The 26,898-nt window shown below is 43.8% G+C and overlaps 1 protein-coding gene across 1 annotated transcript; it reads right to left on the reverse strand.

The window, feature by feature from the left end:
• Positions 1 to 3,117: 3,117 nt before the first annotated feature.
• Positions 3,118 to 7,950, reverse strand: LOC119291116 (squalene monooxygenase SE1-like). The gene is made up of 8 exons (XM_037569825.1): positions 7,485 to 7,950; positions 6,022 to 6,133; positions 5,765 to 5,939; positions 5,276 to 5,444; positions 4,979 to 5,197; positions 4,595 to 4,870; positions 4,231 to 4,509; positions 3,118 to 3,695 (listed from the first exon to the last, which is right to left on the reverse strand). The coding sequence occupies exons 1-8, from the start codon at positions 7,740 to 7,742 to the stop codon at positions 3,585 to 3,587; spliced, it is 1,599 nt and encodes a 532-aa protein (XP_037425722.1). The 5' UTR covers positions 7,743 to 7,950; the 3' UTR covers positions 3,118 to 3,584.
• Positions 7,951 to 26,898: the final 18,948 nt, after the last annotated feature.

Below are 26,898 nucleotides of genomic sequence, written 5' to 3' on the forward strand. Positions count from 1 at the left end.
GCCGCAAGCCTCTGTAGCCACCACAAACCTCTCGGGAGCCCTTCCCGGCACCCTGCCGGAGGGGGGATCCTTCACCGGTGGCCATCTTCATCATCCCGGCGCTCTCCATGACGAGGAGGGAGTAGTTCACTCTCGAAGCTGAGGGTATGTACCAGTAGCTATGTGTTTGATCTCTCTCTCATGTTCTCTCTCGTGTTCCCTCTATGGCACGATCTTGATGTATCACGAGCTTTGCTATTATAGTTGGATCTTATGATGTTTCTCCCCCTCTACTCTCTTGTGATGAATTGAGTTTTCCCTTTGAAGTTATCTTATCGGATTGAGTCTTTAATGATTTGAGAACACTTGATGTATGTCTTGCCGTGCTTATATGTGGTGACAATGGGATATCATGTGCCTCTTGATGTATGTTTTGGTGACCAACTTGCGGGTTCCGCCCATGAACCTATGCATAGGGGTTGGCACACGTTTTCGTCTTGACTCTCCGGTAGAAACTTTGGGGCACTCTTTGAAGTACTTTGTGTTGGTTGAATAGATGAATCTGAGATTGTGTGATGCATATCGTATAATCATGCCCACGGATACTTGAGGTGACAATGGAGTATCTAGGTGACATTAGGGTTTTGGTTGATTTGTGTCTTAAGGTGTTATTCTAGTACGAACTCTTGAATAGATTGATCCGAAAGAATAACTTTGAGGTGGTTTCGTACCCTACCATAATCTCTTCGTTTGTTCTTCGCTATTAGTGGCTTTGGAGTGATTCTTTGTTGCATGTTGAGGGATTGTTATGTGATCCAATTATGTTATTATTGTTGAGAGAACTTGCACTAATGAAAGTATGAACCTTAGGCCTTGTTTCCTACCATTGCAATACCGTTTACGCTCACTTTTATCACTTGCTACCTTGCTGTTTTTATAATTTCATATTACAAATACCTTTATCTACCATCCATATTGCACTTGTATCACCATCTCTTCGCCGAACTAGTGCACCTATACAATTGTATTGGGTGTATTGGGGACACAAGAGACTCTTTGTTATTTGGTTGCAGGGTTGTTTGAGAGAGACCATCTTCATCCTACGCCTCCTACAGATTGATAAACCTTAGGTCATCCACTTGAGGGAAATTTGCTACTGTCCTACAAACCTGTGGACTTGCAGGCCCAACAACGTCTACAAGAAGAAGGTTGTGTAGTAGACATCAAGCTCTTTTCTGGCGCCGTTGCCGAGGAGGCTAGGTAAACGGCACTCACACCCTGTCAACTAAGCTCTTTTCTGGCGCCGTTGCCGGGGAGGTGGGTGCTTGAAGGTATATCTTTAGATCTTGCAATCGAGTCTTTTAGTTTCTTGTTTTATCACTAGTTTATTTTATAAAAGAGAATTACAAAAAAATGGATTTGAGTTTGTCTCATACGCTTCATCTTTTTAATATCTTTCGTGAGAATGATGGAAAGCGGACGAAAACAGACATTTGTCTGTTTGCTCCCACGCGTTGGGCCGCGGTTTGTGTCTGTTTACCCCCAAACGGACGCGGACGGACGATTTGGGGTCGTGCGTTGGAGTTGCCCTTACACAAGTTGTCATCACCCCCACAATATCGTTGGATCTTAGCAAGTCTGCAAACAACTGCAAAACCAGGCTTGAAGCACTCAAAATGCCCTTTCCGCATCCTTTCTAGCACCTTCTTGTCTTGCAGCAAAGTGAATTTTTTTGTTACCTCTGGAGATGGTCTTGACAAAGGTTATATAATTGCAAAGATAGTACCCCATGTTGTATCCATATTCATTGATTGTATAGTTGCATGCAAGAGCTTCGTCCACACACAACCTTGCAAACAATAGAGACCACTGCAGCATGTTGATGTGATTGTGAGACCCTAGCATGCCACAGAAAGAGTGTCAAATCCAATGATCTTGTGATGAAACTGCTTCAAGAATGATAATGAACTTTTTATGATGACCCTAGTATTGCCTTTGTTGAGCATATGGGCAGTTCTTTCATTTTTAGTACTTGCAACCCATGGATTCGAGCATACCTGAAACTCTCTTGCTTCTTCCATTGCCATGAGCTTTGTTGTGTTTTCAGAATTTAGTTCTCTCAAGTACTCTCATCCAAACACCTGGACCACTGCAGTAGCAAATTTGACCATGGCTTCGAGGATGTGCTCTCGGAAATCCGAATGTACTCATCCCACTGGTCTACGGTTGTTCAATACGAAGCATTCTCGTAGCAGTCGTGAATGCAGCCAACAGAATCCTTCTTGAGCTTGAAGTAATCATCATAAGCTCTGACATCTTCCATGATGCGCGAACAATGGTTGATGCATTCGATATCAGCATTGAAATAGTGATCGAATAGCGCATCGGGGACAAAGTAGTCCTCGTAGAGATCAACATGTACCGGTGCTCGACGCCAATTCAACACTGTATCTCCCTACGTTGACCTCTTAAAGTTAAGAACATACTCCTCCGCATGCTCTATTTCGTCAAGAAGCATCATTTTTGCGGGTTTCCGTGGCGGCGGCCTTGACAAAGAGAAGGCTAGGTGACGCCGCCACTTGACAAAGAGAAGGCTAGGTGGAGCGACGGATGTCCGGCAAAGGCCTGGGCAATATCGGAGGGGATTGCAATGCGGCAGATTGTAAAAATACACGGGCGTTGGGGTTTTGGGTGGATCCGGACCATCATAGGCCGACCTTGTTGGGGTCAAACTTAGGCGATTGTGGACGTCTGGACCGGTCCAGCCCAAAATGGGCAGCCGCTTTGAAGGTCTAAAAATTTAGGGACATCTGGTCCGAGATGCCCTGTGGATGGTGCGCTTCACATTTCATCGGAGTAAATTGACAAGATGAAATGATCTGCTACTCACATAAACTAATTGAGTAAGACAAAGGCAAACGATAAAATTTCTCTCTGCTTTATTTGTTGAGGGGTCAGGTCTTTTATATAGAAGACAAGGCATGACAAGTCAATAAGTTTATTGGAACTCTAATAGGATCTCTAAACTGATTGGACTCTTTTCTAACAAACTTGTTTAATCAATTGGTACTCTAGTTAAGGATTAAGGCTCCACATTTTATGAGCTGGCCCATATAACTGAAGGCATATCATGGTCCATAACAGAATTCAGCTTAACATGGTATACAGTGGTCTGACTTGAAACGTACACAGCACATGCACAGCTCACGATCAGTAGACAAGGAACACCGCCTAGTTCACTAGTTAGAACAGCAGGCGCAGTTCATTAGTACTCCCTCCGTTCCAAATTACTCGTCATTAAAATGGATGTATCTAGAACTAAAATACATCTTGATACATCCATAAGTGCGACAAGTAATTCGGAACGGAGGGCGTAGTACAACAAAGATGTACAATTTCACTAGGACGAATCAACATGGGCACCGACGCAGCAATTCAAAACATTTCAAAAACAGGATCAGCACCCAGCGGAGATACTATACACGTTCCTCGATCCATTCAGACTACCAACACAGCACATTCCAGTGACCGGCTAACACTGTAGACGACTACCAACACAGGGAAAAATGTCATCGTGCAAGAGAGATTAGCTGCACCTTCGTCATTCAGAACTCCGCTTCGGGAGGAGCCCGGTAATACGCGGGGACGGTAGCAGGGAAGAACATTTGCCTCACACCTTCAGCTTTGATGATTGGGAAGATGATACCACATGCACCCTGCAGTTGTGAACAGTGTTTATTAGCAAAGGTAGGAGAAGGCAAAAAATGTGCAGCTTTATCAAACAATAGATCCTAACATCCAAAGATGGCCAGTCTCCAGTAAATTTTGCTACAGCAGGAGCATATTTTACATATTACCCCCAAATCATGTACTCAAAGATGATGAATATTGTGGATGCCAAAACTTCATGAAACCAGGTACTAACATACATGGCTGTGTGCATCTTGTGATGCAGAGGCCGGGGTACTCCCCTTCTAAAAAAAGGTACTAACATAAAGCAGTTTTGCAAACAAGTATGCCAACAGTAGTAGCATGGATGTAGCAGTGCAGAGCCAACATGAATTTTGACAAAACAGAAATGACTTAATGAATCATATTAAATACTCTGGAGCAAATGCAAATGAGCACAAAAGATAGAAAACAGCCAGTTCCATTCCTTCTAATCATTGCCTTCATGTTAGTACTGAAGTCTAAACCATTAACATAGATATGAATTATGAAATCATTTGAAAAAAAGATCGGGGGACTTACTGAAATCAATCTCGCTCCAGTCCACATTCGTTTAGGTGAAGGAAGGGGGAGCATCAGTCGTCCAACACCAAAGATAGCAACAGCAAAGAAGTGTGCAACCAAACTCAATGGCCGAGGATTAAGACCGGAGAGTAGAGCAATGGGCCCATTTGAACAGACACCTCCAAGGCTCAAGTAATCAAAGCAAGCTTGGCGCATCTCATCCCTAGCCTTGTCAGGCGAGGAACTGAAGACTTTGTATAGAGCACCAGCCAATGTGTTTATTGTAGAAGCAACCGGCTGAATAAGTTAAAGAATAGTGTTAAAGAAACTGTATTACACTACACTGGAAAAGCTAGGCATAAACTGCAATATGAAGACTGACCTTCCGCAGAGTATAGAATGACTCGAGGTATTTGCAGAGGGCAGAGGCATCATGCAGATTGCGAAGAGGCTTGATAAGATTACGCAGGACGACTATATCTGATAATGCAACAGTCATTCCTCCACCTGTTAAAGGGTGTCGCATATTGAAAGCATCTCCCATCAAAAGTGCACCAGGTGTTGGATGTGGTGCAGCTGGCATGCTCCTATTTGGCATTGTTCTTATGCTTCCCTTATCAATTGCTGCTATAAAAGAATCATAGATTTGTGGAGGAATCTGAGAATGACAACATAGGATATACATTAAAATCTCGTTGCAGAAATCAGGCAGTTGAAATTACACTTAGGACAAGATCAACTGCAATAGTAATATTTAGAGTAGTACCTGAGGTGCAACCACGGTCTTGAGATAATTTGTCATTTCACCACTTGCTATGGAAGGCACCTTCTGACCAGGGACATCTACCAAACAGCGAACCTCGGTGCTGCTTATCGGGTAAAATAGGATGGGAGAAGGATTGGCCAAGATAACATGGCCATGGTTCGCATGAGGAAGTTCACAATTCTCCAAGACCAGGCCAACAAAGCAAGACGGCACCTCAACCTAAGCACAAAATTGCATTATATCAGTACAGTAAACCCAAAAAAGATAATCAGCAGTGAGTTAATGTGAGAACTGTACCTTTGGAGAGCAAAGGGCACGTCTTAAGTTTGAAAAGCAGCCATCACATACAATTGTCAATGGTGCATAAGCTTTTAGTTCTTCACCTGACTTGATCTTGTATTGCACACCCTTAACTGTACCATTTTCTTCAAGCAAAGATGTAACTGTTCCTTGCTCCAGTTGGACACTGTAAATCAAATAGCATGTCAAACATTATTCTCAGTTGAAAGTCCAGGTGTGTGAACAGCTAGATTTATGTGAAGCTAACCCGTTTAAAATGTATACGATCTTTTCGAAAGAACATGAGAGCAAATACACCAAAATTCAAGAACCTCCACACAAGCAGAATTAAACCATTGCAAAGGGTCGCACTTTTAAAGTATTATCATTCTAAGGCATAGCTTATGGGTAAAACGAACTTATCACGTAGAAGGATACCAGATCAAAACTAGACAAAGTATACCAAATAAGTACTAAAGACATCTCATATGGACGATGAGGTCTTACTTGGGCAAAGATGCAGCCTTTTCTCGCATCCTCTGTATGAACCGTCCATTGTGAAAGCTCCTGCCAGCCACATCTGAATGGAACTTCTCCAAGGGGTAAGAAAGTTTTGTGTTCTTCCCATCTTTGAATAATGCATAACCAAGGACACGCTGTGCATCAATTTCATCAACGCAGTCTGGGTAGAATGAAATAGTCAGTATACATTGCCTATGGTTCTGTTAGGAAACCCATTTTGAGCAGGAGAGAGCAAAGCTTACCCTGCAGACCCAATTCCATCAATTTCAGGTAGCCTCCAGGTTGTAACAATTCACCCACAATTCTATCAGGCTCTGTCAGGTCTCTCTCTATGACATGCACCCGTCGACCATCCTGTGCCACCAACAAATAAAGCAGGATATAAGCAAAGAATATCCAAGATAACAGTAATGCACCATTCGATCATGATGAGCAGCAGAATTGCATTTTTACTTGTTATTATGTCCAAAAAATCTAGATGAAACTAGGGTCATCACGGTAATTCTCCTTTTATTTTCATGAGGATCTGTACTTTATCACTATTGGCTGGTACACAACCTCTGACAATTATAAAAGGAACTTTTCTTCCTTAATTTGTTGTCTGAACTATGATTCACTGTGTGGAGTTATTACGAACAAAACAAAAAAAAATCAAGTTCAATAACTCGTTCAAGATTTTCGTATTGATGATATATCATTGTCGGAGTTGCTGTAAGCCACAGAAGAAAATAAAGTGGGTCCTCAAAGTAGTTGAGCATCTCATTAATTGTGCAAAGCTAGAGGACATCAAGTCTCTGTTGGAGCAGGTTGAACAAGAGGGCATGGAAAAGACTAGAGAAAGAGAGAAGATAATACAGATGACTCTTCCTCCTCTTTGCCCATTTATGAGTAATTTACAGTTCTCCTTAATTTAGCCAGAAAGAAGATAAGTAATTTCAGCAAAACTTGCAGGGCAGCCCTGGCATGATTTTTGCAAGGCAAATAACAAACTTATCAAAACAAATTTCTTGTGTGTATTATTCTCCCACAGTTCTTTCCCCCTCTTTTCTGTCCGCCCAATCGTGAAGCGTGCCATGACCACCAGAAAGCAATAATTGATTCATGCGTGGAAACAGGGTGGTAAATTTTGTACCGCGGCTTTTTGGAAGAGATTCCCCCCGGACCCCCCTATTTAGAGTTACATGACATGATATTTAGGCAACACCTTCTCAGCACCATACGAATTCTACGTCCCCAAACACAAAAACAACAGACTTCGCTTTCACCTACGGGTGAAAACATGCAAAAAAGGAGATTGCAACCAATCACAATTATTCCCTGCATGCATCTGTCCCAGATCAAGAGCCGTCACATGAATTGCGTGCACCTACCCTAGATCAAAAGCCGTTACATGACCTTTTTTAACGAAAAAGGTGGCTAGGAATCGAGGACAGCATGACAGAGCAGTTGCCTTCCTGAACTGAAACGAGAGGTGTTTTGTTCTTAGATTGTCTACTTGATCCTTCGGAACATTCATGGTGGAATTTTGATCCCTGCGCTGTCGAATACCAGTTCAATCTCGTGTTCTCCTTTGAGTACAAATTCGGTCTTCGTTCTTGCAAGGAACGAGAACCACAAGTTTTTTCCAGTCTAAAAGAAACAGGAGCTCCCTGCCTAACCAGAGGAACGCAAGGACGGAGAAGTAAGCAAAAGAAAAACATGTCACCTTTCCGAGCGTGTAGGCGAGGGCAGATCCGGCGACCCCGGCTCCGACGATGATGACGTCCGTCGGGCCGTCCACGGCCGCGCTCCCTGCGCCGTCAGCGACCGCGCAGCCGTCCTCCGGCGCGGGGATCCCTTCGACCGGAGCCCCACGGCGGCGGCGCTGGCGCTGGCGCCCCAGCGCGGCGGCGACGAGGGCCGCCGCGAGGAGCGTGGCCGCGGCGGCGCCAACGAGCTGCCAGACCTCGGCGGCCGCAGCCATGCCGCAATGGGGGCCTGCTCCTGGGGTCGTCGTTCCTCGGGGGTTTCTCAACGCGGTGCGTTGGTTGGGTCTGCGTGTGGGCTCTCTCGGGCGAGGGGAGAGAGGGTGATGCGTGCGGGGAGGAGACGAGCGGGGGAGAGTGCCGGGCGATGGGATTGGGACGAGAGACGAGACGAGACGAGAGAGAGAGGCGGCCGCTAGGAGTTGGAGATTGTTCCGTTTTTTATGGGGCGGAGGGGGGAGGGAGATCGCTCTCTCCGCCCTGTCTGTCTGTCCGTGTAGCTGGCTGTCTCTTCGCTGCATTTTTCTGGTGTTTTCTCTTGGAATATGTTCGTTTTCTTGTCTAGAGAAAACTATTTTTTTGTTGCATTTGTTCGGCGATCGGTTTGTACTTTATTTTGCGATATAATTATATTATATTACTCCCTCAGTAAACTAATATAAAAGCGTTTAGATCATTACTTTATAGAAGGAGTAGTAGTTAGTACAGTATTATAATAGTAACACATGAGGACGAAAACGACGCCACGATCCGTATCATGGGTCCATATGTGGGTATGCTTAGCAGCTGGCCTGACTTGAATACATACATAAAGAACCATGCATATCTCAAATTTTGAACGAAGAAGAATTGTAGGTACACTGCTTTCCAAGCATTTTAAAGAAGGAAGAAGATGCTCGATGTAGGTTGCTGAGTAGGAGTGTCACCCAGCACTCCTAATACATGTACTACTACGCTACGCTGAAACATCGTTGACGAGTGAAACGTGCACACATAACCCGACCCGGCCCACCGGACTATAGTAGAAGAAGAAACAATGGCGGATCCCGTGGGAATATTGGATGCGCGAGGGAGAAGACACGCTGTCACGCGAATCGGTCCAGAAACGCTCCACCACAGCTCTGACGTGCGTCCGTGGCTGGCACCGTGCCAGTTCACGTGCCGTCAGCGGTGGGGTCGCAGCACAAGCATCTCGCCTGACGGGTTTCGTGCCGTCGGTTTTCCCGCGGGCGCAATATCAGCTCCGCGTCATGGGAGCACGGGACGCAGATTCTCGTCCACGGTATCACGCCATCTTTAAACCGGACACATAAACCTCTACTGCATAAACCTCCACTTGGGGTTCGGACATAAAAATAGACATATACCGAAGGCATTTGTGGGTCAGCTTTGAAGATGTCCTCATACGGGAGTGCGTCCGTCCTTCCACTCAAACATATAAAATTTGATGATGTCAAAATTATTATAGTGTTGAAGAGAGAAGGGGGTTTTAGCCATGGGACTGCTCTGCTCTAACAGATGATGAAAAACTGGTGTCAAAAAATTAGAAAGCAATTGAAATATGAGATTCAGCGGTTGGGAGACCGGGAGGCGGATTTGACAATCGTCGACAACCGAGCATGATTTCAGTCGCTGGGGCCAAGGAGATCATCGGGCCACTTAGGACAGGACTCACAAGTGACTGGGAGGCGGGGGTGTGGCCAACTCTGCCGGCGGCACACGACCCGAGCACCGAGAGCTCCGTACGATGCCAACAGCTCAACCGAGGTCGGGCGGTCAACAGGAGGGCGCCCGACCACTAATTGACATCGGAGACCAACGGTGGCGCAACGACGACCATCTCGGGCGGTGGAGGGGGCGGAGGAAGGGTTGAAATCAGCGGCAATGTTTCGAGCTTCTGCGCGATTGTCTTTGCTGACTTGAACAAGTGATGGGGTGGCGGCGGGGCTGGGGGGAGGTCGCCAGAGTGGCGGCGATGGCAACCGGTGCCGAGAATGAGCCGGAATGGGGCAACGGTCGGGTGGCACGAAAGTTTCAGCATGACGGTTGGGTTTCCGTCACAACATTTCAATTTTTTGGCAGCCGCTAGGGATGCTGCAATTTTGCAGTATTTAGGGCGATAATTTGGGGCTGCCCAAAAATAATCATCACCTGATAGACATACATCATGTGTTGGAGCTAGTTTTTGGTCCCAAAGTGCCCCAGATGATAGATTTTAGGCACTACATCTGTTTTTCATTATCTGTAGGAGATGCTCTCAGAAATTGGAGCGGATTAAATCTTTTGAGTAGGGTATCATGGAGTGTTGCTTACAGCATGTCCAACAGATCAGCGGAATGCCAAGAAATTGTCATTTAGTGCACTTTGGGCAAAAAAACAACTCCAACATATTGTTGGAAATATGCCCTAGAGGCAATAATAAAATTGATTATTATCATATTTCTTATTCATGATAAATTTTTATTATTCATGTTAGAATTGTATTGACCGAAAACTTAACATATGTGTGAATACATAAACTGCATCATGTCCCTAGTAAGCCTCTACTAGATTAGCTCGTTGATCAAAGATGGTTATGGTTTCCTAAATAGATGATGGGTGCGAATAAATTTATTTTCAAGTTTCAGTACTAGTGCCGAAATAGCTTCCGCATAAGATTTAGTTCTTTTGAGTATCGGAGTGTCATCAAGAGTCAAATTTACAACACAATTGAAAAAAAATTCTTAGATATGTTTTTTTCCCATAACATTCCCTTGCCCCAAAACAAAGGTTTTAGCATCCAGATTACCTGATCGTCCAATTTTAGGAGTTAGGCCATCATCTATTTCTGCCATACCGAAATCACTCAAAGTGATGAGCATAGTAAGAGTTCCGACGGGAAAACGGCGAACGAAAAAGATGGCGAATAAAAAAGGGCAATTTTTTGTGAAGTAGGGGAGATGAAAACGAGAGGCAAATGGAAAATAATGTAAATTGCAAGGAGATGAGATTTGTGAGTAGGAACCTGATAGATGTTGGTGATGTCTCCCCGGCAACGGTGCCAGAAATTTGCACGTTGACGGGAGACTATCTTGACATGATCCTCCCTGACAACGGCGCCAGAAATTACTTTTGATGTCGCTTTAAGCTACGTCGGTATTTTTTCAAAGAGGAAGGGATGATGCAGCACAGCTACAATAGGTATTTCCCTCAGTGATGAAACCAAGGTTATCGAACCAGTAGGAGAAGCGCGCAACACTATGTAAATGGTACCTGCACACAAAGAACAAATACTTGCAACCCGACATGTTAAAAGCGTTGTCAAACCCTTTCGGGTAATGGCACCAGAAATTGGCGAGTGGACGGGAGAAAGTTGTAATAGATTGATAGATGCAAATAAAATAAAATAAAATTCAGTGAGGTATTTTTGGGTTTTTGATAATATAGAACTGAATAAAAATTGCAAATAAAAATAGATCTCAAAAGCAAATAGTAGATCGGAAAGAAATATGATAGAAAATAGACCCACGGGTCGTAGGTTTCACTAGTGGCTTCTCTCGAGAAAATAGCATACGGTGGGTAGACAAATTACTATTGGGAAATTGATAGAAGAGCAAATAATTATGACGATATCCAAGACAATGATCATGTATATAGGAATCACGTCCAAGATTAGTAGAACGACTCCTGCCTGCATCTACTACTATTACTCCACACATCGATCGCTATCCAACAAACATCTAGTGTATTAAGTTCATGGAAAAACAGAATAACGCAATAAGAACGATGACATGATGTAGACAGGATCTATTCATGTAGGAATAGACCCTATTTTTTATCCTTAATAGCAACAATAAATATGTGCCTTGTTGCCTCTCCTGACACTAGGAAAGGACACCGCAAGATCGAACCCATCGCAAAGCACCTCTTCCCATTGCAAGATAAATAGATTAAGTTGGTCAAACAAAACCCAAATATCGGAGAATAAATACGAGGCTATAATAATCAAGAATCGATATTAAATCAAGGCAAATCTGATCATAAACTCATAATTCATCGGATCCCAACAAACACACCGCACAAAGTCATTACATCAAATAGATCTCGAAGAGACCATTGTATTGAGAAAGAAAGAGGGAAGAAGCCATCTAGCTACTGCCTACGGACCCGTAGGTCTGAGTTGAACTACTCACGAATCATCGTAGAGGCACCGATGAGGATGATGAACCCCTCCATGATCGTGTTCCCCTCCGGCGGAGTGCCAAAAAAGGGTTCTAGATAGTATTTGTCGCCATCTATCCAACAAGCTTGAGTTTGCTCAATTCGGACCTCATTTGCAGAAATTATGGCAGTTCGGGCCTTTTTGTTTCCTTGGGCAGTTTTTAGCTCCCTAGCGGTAGTAACACCCCACTCCACGGTAGTACCGCTCATACGTTACTTCCTAATTTTTGCGAAAAGCGCAGCTACCTAATTTTTTGCTACAAGAGATACATATTTATAACACCTGTAGTTGTTGCCGATGTTGGGGAACGTTGCATAGAAAACAAAAAAAACTAGGCACACACAAGATCTATCCATGGAGATGCATAGCTACGAGAGGGGGGAGCATCTACATACCCTTGTAGATCGGTAAGCGGAAGCATTTTGATGCTACTCGTCTTCCTCTATCCAACAAGTTTGAGATTGCCCAATTCGGAGCTCATATGCAGAAGTTATGGCAGCTCTGGTTTTTCTTGTTGCATTTGCTTTGCTTGGAGCTTTCTTGTTGCACCTGCGATAGTACCGCAATCGGTAGCGGTAGTACCGCCTGTTGCGACAGGTGGTAGTGTTGGAAATATGCCCTAGAGGCAATAATAAAAGTATTATTATTATATTTCCTTGTTCATGATAATTGTCTTTTATTCATGCTTTAACTGTATTATCCGGAAATCGTAATACACGTGTGAATACATAGACCACAATATGTCCCTAGTGAGCCTCTAGTTGACTAGCTCGTTGTGATCAACAGATAGTCATGGTTTCCTGGCTATGGACATTGGATGTCGTTGATAACGGGATCACATCATTAGGAGAATGATGTGATGGACAAGACCCAATCCTAAGACTAGCACAAAAGATCGTGTAGTTCATTTGCTAGAGCTTTGCCAATGTCAAGTATCTCTTCCTTTGACCATGAGATCGTGTAACTCCTGGATACCGTAGGAGTGCTTTGGGTGTATCAAACGTCACAACATAACTGGGTGACTATAAAGGTGCACTACAGGTATCTCCAAAAGTATCTATTGTTTTATGCGGATCGAGACTGGGATTTGTCACTCCGTGTAAACGGAGAGGTATCTCTGGGCCCACTCGGTAGGACATCATCATATGCGCAATGTGACCAAGGAGTTGATCACGGGATGATGTGTTACGGAACGAGTAAAGTGACTTGCCGGTAACGAGATTGAACAAGGTATTGGATACCGACGATGGAATCTCGGGCAAGTAACATACCGCTAGACAAAGGGAATTGAATACGGGATCGATTGAGTCCTTGACATCGTGGTTCATCCGATGAGATCATCGTGGAGCATGTGGGAGCCAACATGGGTATCCAGATCCCGTTGTTGGTTATTGACCGGAGAACGTCTCGGTCATGTCTGCATGTCTCCCGAACCCGTAGGGTCTACACACTTAAGGTTCGATGACGCTAGGGTTATAAAGGAAGCTTGTATGTGGTTACCGAATGTTGTTCGGAGTCCCGGATGAGATCCCGGACGTCACGATGAGTTCCGGAATGGTCCGGAGGTAAAGATTTATATATAGGAAGTCCTGTTTCGGCCATCGGGACAAGTTTCGGGGTCATCGGTATTGTACCGGGACCACCGGAAGGGTCCCGGGGGCCCACCGGGTGGGGCCACCTGCCCCGGGGGGCCACATGGGCTGTAGGGGGTGCGCCTTGGCCTACATGGGCCAAGGGCACCAGCCCCAAGAGGCCCATGCGCCTAGGGAACCCTAGAGGGAAGAGTCCTCAAAGGGGAAGGCACCTCCGAGGTGCCTTGGGGAGGATGGACTCCTCCCTCCCTCTTGGCCGCCGCACCAGATGCCATCTGGAGGCTGGCCGCCGCCCCTTGGGGTGGGAAACCCTAAAGGGGGCGCAGCCCCCTTCTCCCCTATATATATGAGGCCTAGGGGCTGCCCATAACACGCGATTTGATCTCTAGTTGGTGCAGCCCTGCCCCTCTCCCTCCTCCTCTTCTCCCATGGTGCTTGGCGAAGCCCTGCGGGATTGCCACGCTCCTCCACCACCACCACGCCGTTGTGCTGCTGTTGGATGGAGTCTTCCTCAACCTCTCCCTCTCTCCTTGCTGGATCAAGGCGTGGGAGACGTCACCGGGCTGTACGTGTGTTGAACGCGGAGGTGCCGTCCGTTCGGCACTTGATCATCAGTGATTTGAATCACGACGAGTACGACTCCATCAACCCCGTTCACTTGAACGCTTCCGCTTAGCGATCTACAAGGGTAAGTAGATGCACTCTCCTTTCTACTCGTTGCTGGTCTCTCCATAGATAGATCTTGGTGTTACGTAGGAAAATTTTCGAATTTCTGCTACGTTCCCCAACAGTGGCATCATGAGCTAGGTCTATTGCATAGATTCTTTGCACGAGTAGAACACAAAGTAGTTGTGGGCGTTGATGTTGTTCAATATGCTTACCATTACTAGTCCAATCTTGTTTCGACGGTATTGTGGGATGAAGCGGCCCGGACCGACCTTACACGTACTCTTACGTGAGACAGGTTCCACCGATTGACATGCACTTGGTGCATAAGGTGGCTAGCGGGTGCCAGTCTCTCCCACTTTAGTCGGAACGGATTCGATGAAAAGGGTCCTTATGAAGGGTAAATAGCAATTGGCATATCACGTTGTGGTATTGCGTAGGTAAGAAACGTTCTTGCTAGAAACCCATAGCAGCCACGTAAAACATGCAAACAACAATTAGAGGACGTCTAACTTGTTTTTGCAGGGTATGCTTTGTGATGTGATATGGCCAGAAGAATGTGATGAATGATATGTGATGTATGAGATTGATCATGTTCTTGTAATAGGATTCACGACTTGCATGTCGATGAGTATGACAACCGGCAGGAGCCATAGGAGTTGTCTTTATTTTTTTGTATGACCTGCGTGTCATTGAAGAACGCCATGTAACTTACTTTACTTTATTGCTAAACGCGTTAGCCATAGAAGTAGAAGTAGTCGTTGGCGTGACAACTTCATGAAGACACGATGATGGAGATCATGATGATGGAGATCATGGTGTCATGCCGGTGACAAGATGATCATGGAGCCCCGAAGATGGAGATCAATGGAGCTATATGATATTGGCCATATCATGTCACAACTATATAATTGCATGTGATGTTTATTATGTTTATGCATCTTGTTTACTTAGGACGACGGTAGTAAATAAGATGATCCCTTACAAAATTTCAAGAAGTGTTCTCCCCTAACTGTGCACCGTTGCTACAGTTCGTCGCTTCTAAGCACCACGTGATGATCGGGTGTGATGGATTCTTACGTTCACATACAACGGGTGCAAGACAGTTTTACACAGCGAAAACACTTAGGGTTAACTTGACGAGCCTAGCATGTGCAGACATGGCCTCGGAACACGGAGACCGAAAGGTCGAGCATGAGTCGTATAGTAGATACGATCAACATGAAGATGTTCACCGATGATGACTAGTCCGTCTCACGTGATGATCGGACACGGCCTAGTTGACTCGGATCATGTGATCACTTAGATGACCAGAGGGATGTCTATCTGAGTGGGAGTTCATAAGATGAACTTAATTATCCTGAACATAGTCAAAAGACCTTTTGCAAATTATGTCATAGCTCGCGCTATAGTTCTACTGTTTAGATATGTTCCTAGAGAAAATTATAGTTGAAAGTTGATAGTAGCGATTATGCGACAGTAGATAGCTTATGTCCTTAATGCACTGCTCAGTGTGTTGAACCTCGAACGTTGTCTGTGGATGTTGCGAACATCTGACATACACGTTTTGATAACTACGTGATAGTTCAGTTAAACGGTTTAGAATTGAGGCACCAAAGATGTTTTTGAAACATCGCGAAACATATGAGATGTTTTGAAGGCTGAAATTGGGATTTCAGGCTCGTGCCCATGTCAAGAGGTATAAGACCTCCGACGATTTTCTTAGCCTGCAAACTAAGGGAGAAAAGCTCAATCGTTGAGCTTGTGCTCATATTGTCTGAGTGCAACAATCACTTGAATCGAGTGGGAGTTGATCTTCCAGATGAGATAGTGATGTTTCCCCAAAGTCATTGCCACCAAGCTGCTAGAGCTTCGTGATGAACTATAACATATCAAGGATAGAGATGATGATCCTTGAGGTATTCGCGTTGTTTGACATCGCGAAAGTAGAAATCAAGAAGGAGCATCAATTGTTGATGGTTGATGAAACCACTAGTTTCAAGAAGGGCAAGGGAAAGAAGGGATACTTCATGAAACGGCAAATCAGCTGCTGCACCAATGAAGAAACCCGAGGTTGAACCCAAACCCGAGACTAAGTGCTTCTGTAATAAGGGGAACAACCACTGGAGCAGGATTACCCTAGATACTTGGTAGATGAGAAGACTGGCAAAGTCAATAGAAGTATATTGGATATACATTATGTTAATGTGTACTTTACTAGTACTCCTAGTAGCACCAGGGTATTAGATACCGGTTCGGTTGCTAAGTGTTAGTAACTCGAAATAAAAGGCTACGGAATAAACGGAGACTAGCTAAAGGAGAGCTGACGATATGTGTTGGAAGTGTTTCCAAGTTTGATATAATCAAACATCGCACGCTCCCTCTACCATCAAGATTAGTATTAAACAGGAATGGTTTATTGAATTTTGGTCGTAGTGATACACATTTTCATGCCAAAAGATATAAGATAGTAATGATAGTACCACTTACTTGTGGCACTGCCATGTAAGTCATAATGGTATAAAACGCATGAAGAAGCTCCATGTTGATGGATCTTTGGACTCACTCGTTTTTGAAAAGTTTGAGACATGCGAACCATGTCTATTGGTGTATATGCATGAAGAAACTCCATGCAAATGGACCGTTCGGACTCACTTGATTTTGGATCACTTGAGATATGCAAATCATACCACATAGGCAAGATGACTGATAAGCCTCGGTTTCAGTAAAATGGAACAAGATAGCAACTAGTAACACATTTTGATGTGTGCAGTCCAATGAGTGCTGAGGCATGCAGTGAATATCGTTATGTTCTTACTTCACAGATGATTCGAGTAGATGTTGAGAATATTTACTTGATGAAACACAAGTCTGAATTATTGAATGGTTCAAATAATTTCAGAGTGAAGTAGAAGATCATTGTGACAAGAGGATAAAATGTCTATGATATGATCATAGAGATGAATATCTGAGTTACGAGTTTTGGCACACAATTAAGACATTGTGGAAATTGTTTCGCAATTAATACCGTCTGGAACACCATAGTGTGATGGTGCGTCCGAACATCATAGTTGCACCCTATTGGATATGGTGCGTACCATGATGTTTCTTATCAAACTGCCACGATAGTTTATGGGTTAGGCATTAAAGACAACCACATTCACTTTAAATAGGGCACCACGTAATTCCGATGAGATGACACCGTATGAATTATGGTTTAGAGAAACCTAAGTTGTCGTTTCTTAAAGGTTTGGGGCTGCGACGCTTATGTGAAAAAGTTTCAGGATTAAGCTCGAACCCAAAGCGGATAAAATACATCTTCATAGGACACCCAAAACAGTTGGGTATACCTCCTAATTCAGATCCGAAAGCAATATGAATTGTTTCTAGAATCGGGTCCTTTCTCGAGGAAAGGTTTCTCTCGAAAGAGTTGAGTGGGAGGATGGTGGAGACTTGATAAGGTTATTGAACCGTCACTTCAACTAGTGTGTAGCAGGGCACAGGAAGTTGTTCCTGTGGCACCTACACCAATTGAAGTGGAAGCTTATGACATTGATCATGAAGTTTCAGATCAAGTCACTCCCAAACCTCGTGGGATGACAAGGATGCGTACTACTTCAGAGTGGTACGTAATCCTGTCTTGGAATTCATGTTGCTAGACAACAATGAACCTACGAGCTATGGAGAAGCAATGGTGGGCCCGAATTCCGACAAATGGTTAGAAGCCATGAAATCCGAGATAGTATCCATATATCAGAACAAAGCATGGACTTTGATGGACTTGCCCGATGATCGGCAATCCATTGAGATAAATGGATCTTTTAAGAAGAAGACGGACGTGGATGGTAATGTCACCATCTATGAAGCTCGACTTGTGGCGAAGTGTTTTCCGACAAGTTCAAGGAGTTGACTACGATGAGATTTTCTCACTCGTAGCGATGCTTAAAGTCCGTCGGAATCATGTTAGCATAAGCCGCATTTATGAAATCTGGCAGATGGATGTCAAGACGAGTTTCCTTACCAGTTTTCGTAAGGAAAGATTGTATGTGATACAATCAGAAAAGTTTTGTCAATCCTAAGAATGCTAAAAGGTATGCTAGCACCAGTGATCCTTCTAAGGACTGGAGTGAGCATCTCGGAGTTGGAATGTATGCTTTGATGATGATCAAAGATTTTGGTATATACAAAGTTTATGAGAAACTTGTATTTCCAAAGAAGTGAGTGGGAGCACTATAGAATTTCTGATGAGATATGTTGTTGACATATTGATGATCAGAGATGATGTAGAATTTCTAGAAAGCATATAGGGTTATTTTGAAAGTGTTTTTCAATGGAAAGCCTGGATTAAGCTACTTGAACATTGAGCATCAAGATCTATAAGGATAGATCAAAATGCTTAATAATACTTTCAAATGAGCACATACCTTGACATGATCTTGAAGGTGTTCAAGATGGACCAGCCAAAGAAGGAGTTCTTGCCTGAGTTGTAAGGTACGAAGTTAAGACTTAAAGCTCGACCACGGCAGAATAGAGAGAAAGGACGAAGGTCGTCCCCTATGCTTAAGACGTAGGCTCTTCAGTATGCTATGCTGTGTACCGCACCTGAAGTGTTCCTTGCCATGAGTCAGTCAAGGGGTACAAGAGTGATCCAAGAATGGCTCACAGGACAGCGGTCAAAGTTATCCTTAGTAACTAGTGGACTAAGGAATTTTCTCGATTATGGAGGTGGTAAAAGAGTTCGTCGTAAAAGGCTACGTCGATGCAAGCTTAACACCTATCCAGATAGCTCTAAGTAGAGATACCGGATACATATGATGGAGCAACAATTTAGAATAGCTCCGAGTAGAACAGTTATTTGGAACAGCTCCAAATAGAGCGTGGTAGCTGCATCTAGGAGATGACATAGAGATTTGTAAAGCACACACGGATCTGAAAGGTTCAGACCCGCTGACTAAAACCTCTCTCACAAGCAACATGATCAAACATAAAACTCATTGAGTGTTAATCACATAGTGATGTGAACTAGACTACTGACTCTAGTAAACTCTTGGGTATTAGTCACATGGTGATGTGACCTGTGAGTGTTAATCACATGGCGATGTGAACTAGATTATTGACTCTAGTGCAAGTGGGAGACTGTTGGAAATATGCCCTAGAGGCAATAATAAAAGTATTATTATTATATTTCCTTGTTCATGATAATTGTCTTTTATTCATGCTTTAACTGTATTATCCGGAAATCGTAATACACGTGTGAATACATAGACCACAATATGTCCCTAGTGAGCCTCTAGTTGACTAGCTCGTTGTGATCAACAGATAGTCATGGTTTCCTGGCTATGGACATTGGATGTCGTTGATAACGGGATCACATCATTAGGAGAATGATGTGATGGACAAGACCCAATCCTAAGACTAGCACAAAAGATCGTGTAGTTCATTTGCTAGAGCTTTGCCAATGTCAAGTATCTCTTCCTTTGACCATGAGATCGTGTAACTCCTGGATACCGTAGGAGTGCTTTGGGTGTATCAAACGTCACAACGTAACTGGGTGACTATAAAGGTGCACTACAGGTATCTCCAAAAGTATCTATTGTTTTATGCGGATCGAGACTGGGATTTGTCACTCCGTGTAAACGGAGAGGTATCTCTGGGCCCACTCGGTAGGACATCATCATATGCGCAATGTGACCAAGGAGTTGATCACGGGATGATGTGTTACGGAACAAGTAAAGTGACTTGCCGGTAACGAGATTGAACAAGGTATTGGATACCGACGATCGAATCTCGGGCAAGTAACATACCGCTAGACAAAGGGAATTGAATACGGGATCGATTGAGTCCTTGACATCGTGGTTCATCCGATGAGATCATCGTGGAACATGTGGGAGCCAACATGGGTATCCAGATCCCGCTGTTGGTTATTGACCGGAGAACGTCTCGGTCATGTCTGCATGTCTCCCGAACCCGTAGGGTCTACACACTTAAGGTTCGATGACGCTAGGGTTATAAAGGAAGCTTGTATGTGGTTACCAAATGTTGTTCGGAGTCCCGGATGAGATCCCGGACGTCACGAGGAGTTCCGGAATGGTCCGTAGGTAAAGATTTATATATAGGAAGTCCTGTTTCGGCCATCGGGACAAGTTTCGGGGTCATCGGTATTGTACCGGGACCACCGGAAGGGTCCCGGGGGCCCACCGGGTGGGGCCACCTGCCCCGGGGGGCCACATGGGCTGTAGGGGGTGCGCCTTGGCCTACATGGGCCAAGGGCACCAGCCCCAAGAGGCCCATGCGCCTAGGGAACCCTAGAGGGAAGAGTCCTCAAAGGGGAAGGCACCTCCGAGGTGCCTTGGGGAGGATGGACTCCTCCCCCCCTCTTGGCCGCCGCACCAGATGCCATCTGGAGGCTGGCCGCCGCCCCTTGGGGTGGGAAACCCTAAAGGGGGCGCAGCCCCCTTCCCCCCTATATATATGAGGCCTAGGGGCTGCCCATAACACGCGATTTGATCTCTAGTTGGTGCAGCCCTGCCCCTCTCCCTCCTCCTCTTCTCCCATGGTGCTTGGCGAAGCCCTGCGGGATTGCCACGCTCCTCCACCACCACCACGCCGTTGTGCTGCTGTTGGATGGAGTCTTCCTCAACCTCTCCCTCTCTCCTTGCTGGATCAAGGCGTGGGAGACGTCACCGGGCTGTACGTGTGTTGAACGCGGAGGTGCCGTCCGTTCGGCACTTGATCATCGGTGATTTGAATCACGACGAGTACGACTCCATCAACCCCGTTCACTTGAACGCTTCCGCTTAGCGATCTACAAGGGTAAGTAGATGCACTCTCCTTTCTACTCGTTGCTGGTCTCTCCATAGATAGATCTTGGTGTTACGTAGGAAAATTTTTGAATTTCTGCTACGTTCCCCAACAGGTAGTACCACTCCAGTACCGCTCTACTACCACCTCGATTTGGGTCTTGCATTTCTCGTGTCGGGTTTCAGTGGTAGTCTAGTGTTGGCCCCATCGGCATACTATCGTTGACCCCTCTTATACTCGATCAAGGGGCGACAGTAGCAGTGGCAGTAGGGCGGTCGTACCGCTTAGCCCATAAGCGGTAGTACCGCGGCTACCACCGCTGCCACTTCCTCTCGTGGTCTCCTTCTCTCCATCTCTCCCCCGTGTGCTCTGACCCCAACGGTAGTACCGTTGGGTCTAACGGCAGTGCCGCTGTGGCCAACGGTAGTACCTCTCGCTTGAGCGGTAGTACCGCTCATGTGTGGGCTAAGCATAACAGTTGGATTTTTTCCCCACCTATAAAAGGGGTCTTCTTCCCCCATTGAATCTTATCTTTTCAGCTCGTGTTCTTCCCCCATTGTTGACCTTCTTCAAGCTTGCTATCTCTCAATCCCTCCATGGATTCTTGCTAGTTTTGGGGAGGAAAGAGAGAGGAGATCTAGATCCAAATTTCCACCAATAACTTTCTCCTCTATGTGAGGGGAACCCCTTGGATCTAGATCTTGGAGTTCTTCATGTTCTCTTCTTCGTTCTTCCTCTCATTTTCCTCCCTAGCATTAGTTGCTTTGGTGGGATCTAGGATAGAAGGACTTGGGCACTCTGTGTGCCCTTGCCATTGCATTTGGTGCATCGGTTTGAGTTCTCCACGGTGATACATGGAAGTGAAGTTGAGAAGCTTATTACTCTTGGGTGCTTGGTACCCTTGAGCTTGTTCCCATTGGGTGCCTTGGTGCCCTAGACGGTTGGTGGTGTTTGGAGCTCAATCATTGCGGTGTAAAGCTTCGGGCAAGCGGCGGGGTCTCCAATTAGGTTGTGGAGATCGCCCCGAGCAATTTGACGGGTTTTGATGACCGCCCCCAAGGGTTTCCAAATTGTACGGGTTCGGTGACCGCCCCCAAGGGTTGCCATTTGTACAGGTTCGCTGACCTCCCTCAAGGGTCCCTTAGTGGAATCACGGAATCTTGCATTGTGCAAGGGCATGAGGAGATTACGGTGGCCCTAGTGCCTCCACACCGCTCCAAACAAAGATTAGCATCCGCAAGGGTGTGAACTTCGGGATACATCATCGTCTCCGCGTTCCTCAGTTATCTCTTACTCCGAGCCCTTTACTTATCTCTTACCCGATCCCTTTACTTATGTCTTACCCGAGCCCTTTACTTATGCACTTTAATTTGTGATACATGTTAAACGCATAAAGTAAATAGAAAGGCCCTTCACAGAGGGAAGTAGGGATTTGTAGAGGTGTCAGAACTCAAAGCAAAAATTAAGAGATGAAAATAATCTTGGGAGGCATACTTTTCCCGTCCGTGAAAATGACGTAGAGTTCCCAATACTTTCCATGCTACATACATCATAGGCGGTTCCCAAACGGAAATTAAATTTATTCCTTTTTCCACCGTACTTTCACATTCCACTGCTAACGGAATCCACAGGTGCTGTCCATACCAACACTTTCCAAGGAATTTATTATTTGACAACATAAAGTAAATTTATTTTTCATTTCGGGACTTGGCATCCCTAATACCTTTGCCGTACTCTCGTGCAATGACAAGTTAATAAACACTCATCTTGAGAATAACACATCTAGCATGGAAAAATATCGGCCACCCCTCACCGCCTCATGAGTGGTACGGGCACACAAAACATGAGTTTATTTTGAAATTTAGAGATGGCACATACAAATTTGCATAGAACGGCAAGGGAATACTGCATATAGGTAGGTATGGTGGACTCATGTGGCAAAACTGGGTTTGAAGATTTTGGATGCACAAGTAGTATTTCTACTTAGTACAACTGGAGGCTAGCAAATATATTGAGAAGCGACCAACCAAGAAACAAAAATCACATAAGCAAGCATTGAGCATGACTAACACCGAATAATGCACCACAAGTAGGATGTAATTTCATTGCATAATTATTGACTTTCGTGCTTGCATAGGGAATCACAAACCTTAACATCAATATTCTTACTAAAACATAATTTCTCATTAACATGGCTCACATATCACTATCATCATATCTCAAAACTATTACAAAGAATCAAGCTTATTTTGTCCAATGATCTTCATGAAAGTTTTTATCATATCCCTCTTGAATATCTATCATATTGGGACTAGTTTCAAGTGTTTCTTTTGATAAGCTCAAACAAATATAAGTGAAGAACATGATCACAAAATTTTCTTCTCTCAAATTAATCTAAGTGAAGCATGAGAAAATGTCTTCAGAAATAACAAAGCACACCGTGCTCAAAAAGATATAAGTGAAGCACTAGAGCAATTCCATGGCTCTAAAAAAATTTAAGTGAAGCATAAAGAGCAATTCTAACAAATCATAGAATAATTTTGGCTCTCTCAAATAGGTGTGTCCAGCAAGGATGATTGTGACAAAATAGCAAACAAAACAAGTAAAGACTCATATCATACAAGACGCTCCAAGCAAAACTCATAATATGTGACGAATAAAAATAAGCTTAGTTTCTTGATACTTCTTGGGTATTATCTTGGGGTGCCTCAGGCATACCCAAGCTTAGCCTTTTGTTAATCCTTATTCCTTCATCCATCGTGATCTCACCCAAAACTTGAAAGCTTCAATCACTCAAAACTCAACAAAACTTCGTGAGGTCCGTTAGTATAAGGAAGCAAATCACTACTTTAAGTATTGTTGTAAACCCATTCATATTTTGTTATTGTAATATATCTACTGTATTCTAACTTTTCCATGGCAAAAACTCTTCAAGGGAAACCATAGAATCATCAAAACAAGCACATAACACAATGAAAACAGAATCTGTCAAAAACAGAACAATCTATAGTAATCAGAGAACTTCGTATACTTCTTAACTCCAAAAATTCTAAAAAATTAGGAAAACATGGGCAATTTATATGTCAATCTTGTGTAAAAAATTAAGAGCAAAAGCACGTTTCTATGATTTATGAAAATTACTTCACTAAGTGCAAAAGTTTCTATTTTCCAACAACATCAAATCAACTATCACCCAACATGATCCCAACGGCTTTGCTTGGCACAAACACTAATTAAAACATAAAAACACATCTAATCAGAGGTATAATTGGGTATTTTATTGAAAACAGCAAGAAAACCAAAAAGCAAAAAGATACAAGTTGGGTTGCCTCCCAACGAGCACTATCGTTTTACGCCCTTAGCTAGGCATAACACCAAGATCTCAAGTGTTGTCATCTTTCTTTTTATTTTCCATAGATGTGTTCTCATCATGGGGTTTTGCAAAAATAAATTTAAACACATTATCCATAGAGATTTTAGCATTATCAAGTTGCCCATCCGCATAACCCCTTTGATTTCAAGCCACTATCCAAGAGTATTGTTGATTGAAATCATTAAAAACTTGTTGGATTATATCTAAACGGGGACGGCCTTCTTAAGATTTTCATCAAAAATTTGATTATTAACAAGCAAGTGTCTCAAGATATAATCACTATAATAAAGGATCTCATCTATGACCGGTTTTTCATGGTTCATACCATAAAAATAATAAAAAAATCCCTAGCTTCCCATAATATGTGATCAAATTCATTCATAAGAATACGGGTGGCTAACTTTTTAGCTTTAGGATCCTTTAAAGTAGGCAGCTTATAAAACAATCTTTGCAAGGTAGGATGGGTGTGAATAAATCTATTTTAAAGTTTCAGTACTAGTGCTGAAATAGCTTCCACATAAGATTTAGTTCTTTTGAGTATCGGAGTGTAATCAAGAGTCAAATTTCTAGCACAACTGAAAAATTCTTGGATATGTTCTTTCCCCCATAACATTCCCTTGCCCCAAAACAAAGGTTTTAGCATCAAGATTACCTGATCGTCCAATTTTACGAGTTAGGCCATCATCTGTTTCTGCCATACCGAAATCACTCATAGTGATAAGCAAAGTAAGATATCCGACGGGAAAACGACGAACAAAAAAGATGGCGAATAAAAAACGGCAATTTTTTGTGAAGTGGGGGAGATGAATATGAAAGGCAAATGGCAAATAATGTAAATTGCAAGGAGATGAGATTTGTGAGTAGGAACCTGATAGATGTTGGTGATGTCTCCCCGGCAACAACGCCAGAAATTTGCACGTTGACAGGAGACTATCTTGACGTGATCCTCCCCAGCAATGGCGCCAAAAATTCCTTTTGATGTCACTTGAAGCTACGCCGGTATTTCCCCAAAGAGGAAGGGATGATGCAGCAAAACTACGGTAGGTATTTTCCTTAGTGATGAAACCAAGGTTATCGAACCAGTAGGAGAACCGCGCAACACTATGTAAATGGTACCTCCACACAAAGAACAAATACTTGCTACCCGACGTGTTAAAGGGGCTGTAAATCCCTTTCGGGTAACAGCACCAGAAATTGGCGAGTGGACGGGAGAAACTTGTAATAGATTGATAGATGCAAATAAAAGCAAATAAATCCAGCGAGGTATTTTTGGATTTTTGATAATATAGATATGAATAAAAGTTGTAAATAAAAATAGATCTCAAAAGCAAATAGTAGATTAGAAAGCAAATATGATAGAAAATAGACCCAGGGGTCGTAGGTTTCACTAGTGGCTTCTCTCGAGAAAATAGCTTACGGTGGGTAGACAAATTACTATTGGGAAATTTGATAGAAGAGCAAATAATTATGACAATATCCAAGACAACGATCATGTATATAGGCATCACGTCCATGATTAGTAGACCGACTCCTGCCTACATCTACTACTATTACTCCACACATCGACCTCTATCCAGCATGCATCTAGTTTATTAAGTTCATGGAATAATGGAGTAATGCAATAAAAACGATGACATGATGTAGATAGGATCTATTCATGTACGAATAGACCCCATCTTTTTATCCTTAATGGAAATGATCAATACGTGCCTTGCTGCCCCTTCTGTCACTGGGAAAGGACACCGCAAGATCGAACCCATCACAAAGCACCTCTTCCCATTGCAAGATAAATAGATCAAGTTGGCCAAACAAAACCCAAATATCAAAGAAGAAATACGAGGCTATAATAATCAAGAATGGATATTAAATCAAGGCAAATCTGATCATAAACTCACAATTCATCGGATCCAAACAAACACACTGGACAAAGTCATTACATCAAATAGATCTCGAAGAGACCATTGTATTGACAAACAAAGAGAGAAGAAGCCATCTAGCTACTGCCTACGGATCCATAGGTCTTAGTTGAACTACTCACGAATCATCGAAGAGGCACCGATGAGGGTGATGAACCCCTCCGTGATCGTGTTCCCCTCCGGCGGAGTGCCAAAAAAGGGTTCTAGCTAGTATTTGTCGTCATCTATCCAACAAGCTTGAGTTTGCTCAATTCGGAGCTCATTTGCAGAAATTATGGCAGTTTGGGCCTTTTTGTTTCCTTGGGTAGTTTTTAGCTCCCTAGCGGTAGTACCACCCCACTCCACGGTAGTACCTCTCATACGGTACTTCCTAATTTTTTGCCCAAAGTGCAACTGCCTAATTTTTTGCTACAAGAGATACATATTTATAACGCCCGTAGTTGTTGCCGATGTTGGGGAACGTTGCATAGAAAACAAAAAACAATTCTATGCACACACAAGATCTTCCATGGAGATGCATAGCTACGAGAGGGGGGAGAATCTACATACCCTTGTAGATTGCTAAGCGGAAGCATTTTGATGCTACTCGTCTTCCTCTATCCAACAAGCTTGAGTTTGCTCAATCTGGAGCTCATATGCAAAAGTTATGGCAGTTCTGGTTTTTCTTGTTGCATCTGCTTTGCTTGGAGCTTTCTTGCTGCACCTGCGGTAGTACCGCGGTCGGTAGCGGTAGTACCGCCTGTTGCGACAGGTGGTAGTACCACTCCAGTACCGCTCTACTACCTCCTCGATTTGGGTCTTGCATTTCTCGTGTCGGGTTTCAGT

Source organism: Triticum dicoccoides, chromosome 4B (genome assembly GCF_002162155.2).
Source record: "Triticum dicoccoides isolate Atlit2015 ecotype Zavitan chromosome 4B, WEW_v2.0, whole genome shotgun sequence".
Taxonomy (NCBI): Eukaryota; Viridiplantae; Streptophyta; class Magnoliopsida; order Poales; family Poaceae; genus Triticum; species Triticum dicoccoides.

Excerpts from the sequence above, each read along its gene's own strand:
- LOC119291116 (XM_037569825.1), bottom strand. The coding sequence starts at position 7,742 with ATGGCTGCGGCCGCCGAGGTCTGGCAGCTCGTTGGCGCCGCCGCGGCC. Across the intron at positions 5,940-6,021 it reads GATGGAATTGGGTCTGCAGG|ACTGCGTTGATGAAATTGAT; the intron begins GTAAGCTTTGCT and ends CATTCTACCCAG. Across the intron at positions 5,445-5,764 it reads AAGGCTGCATCTTTGCCCAA|TGTCCAACTGGAGCAAGGAA; the intron begins GTAAGACCTCAT and ends TTTGATTTACAG.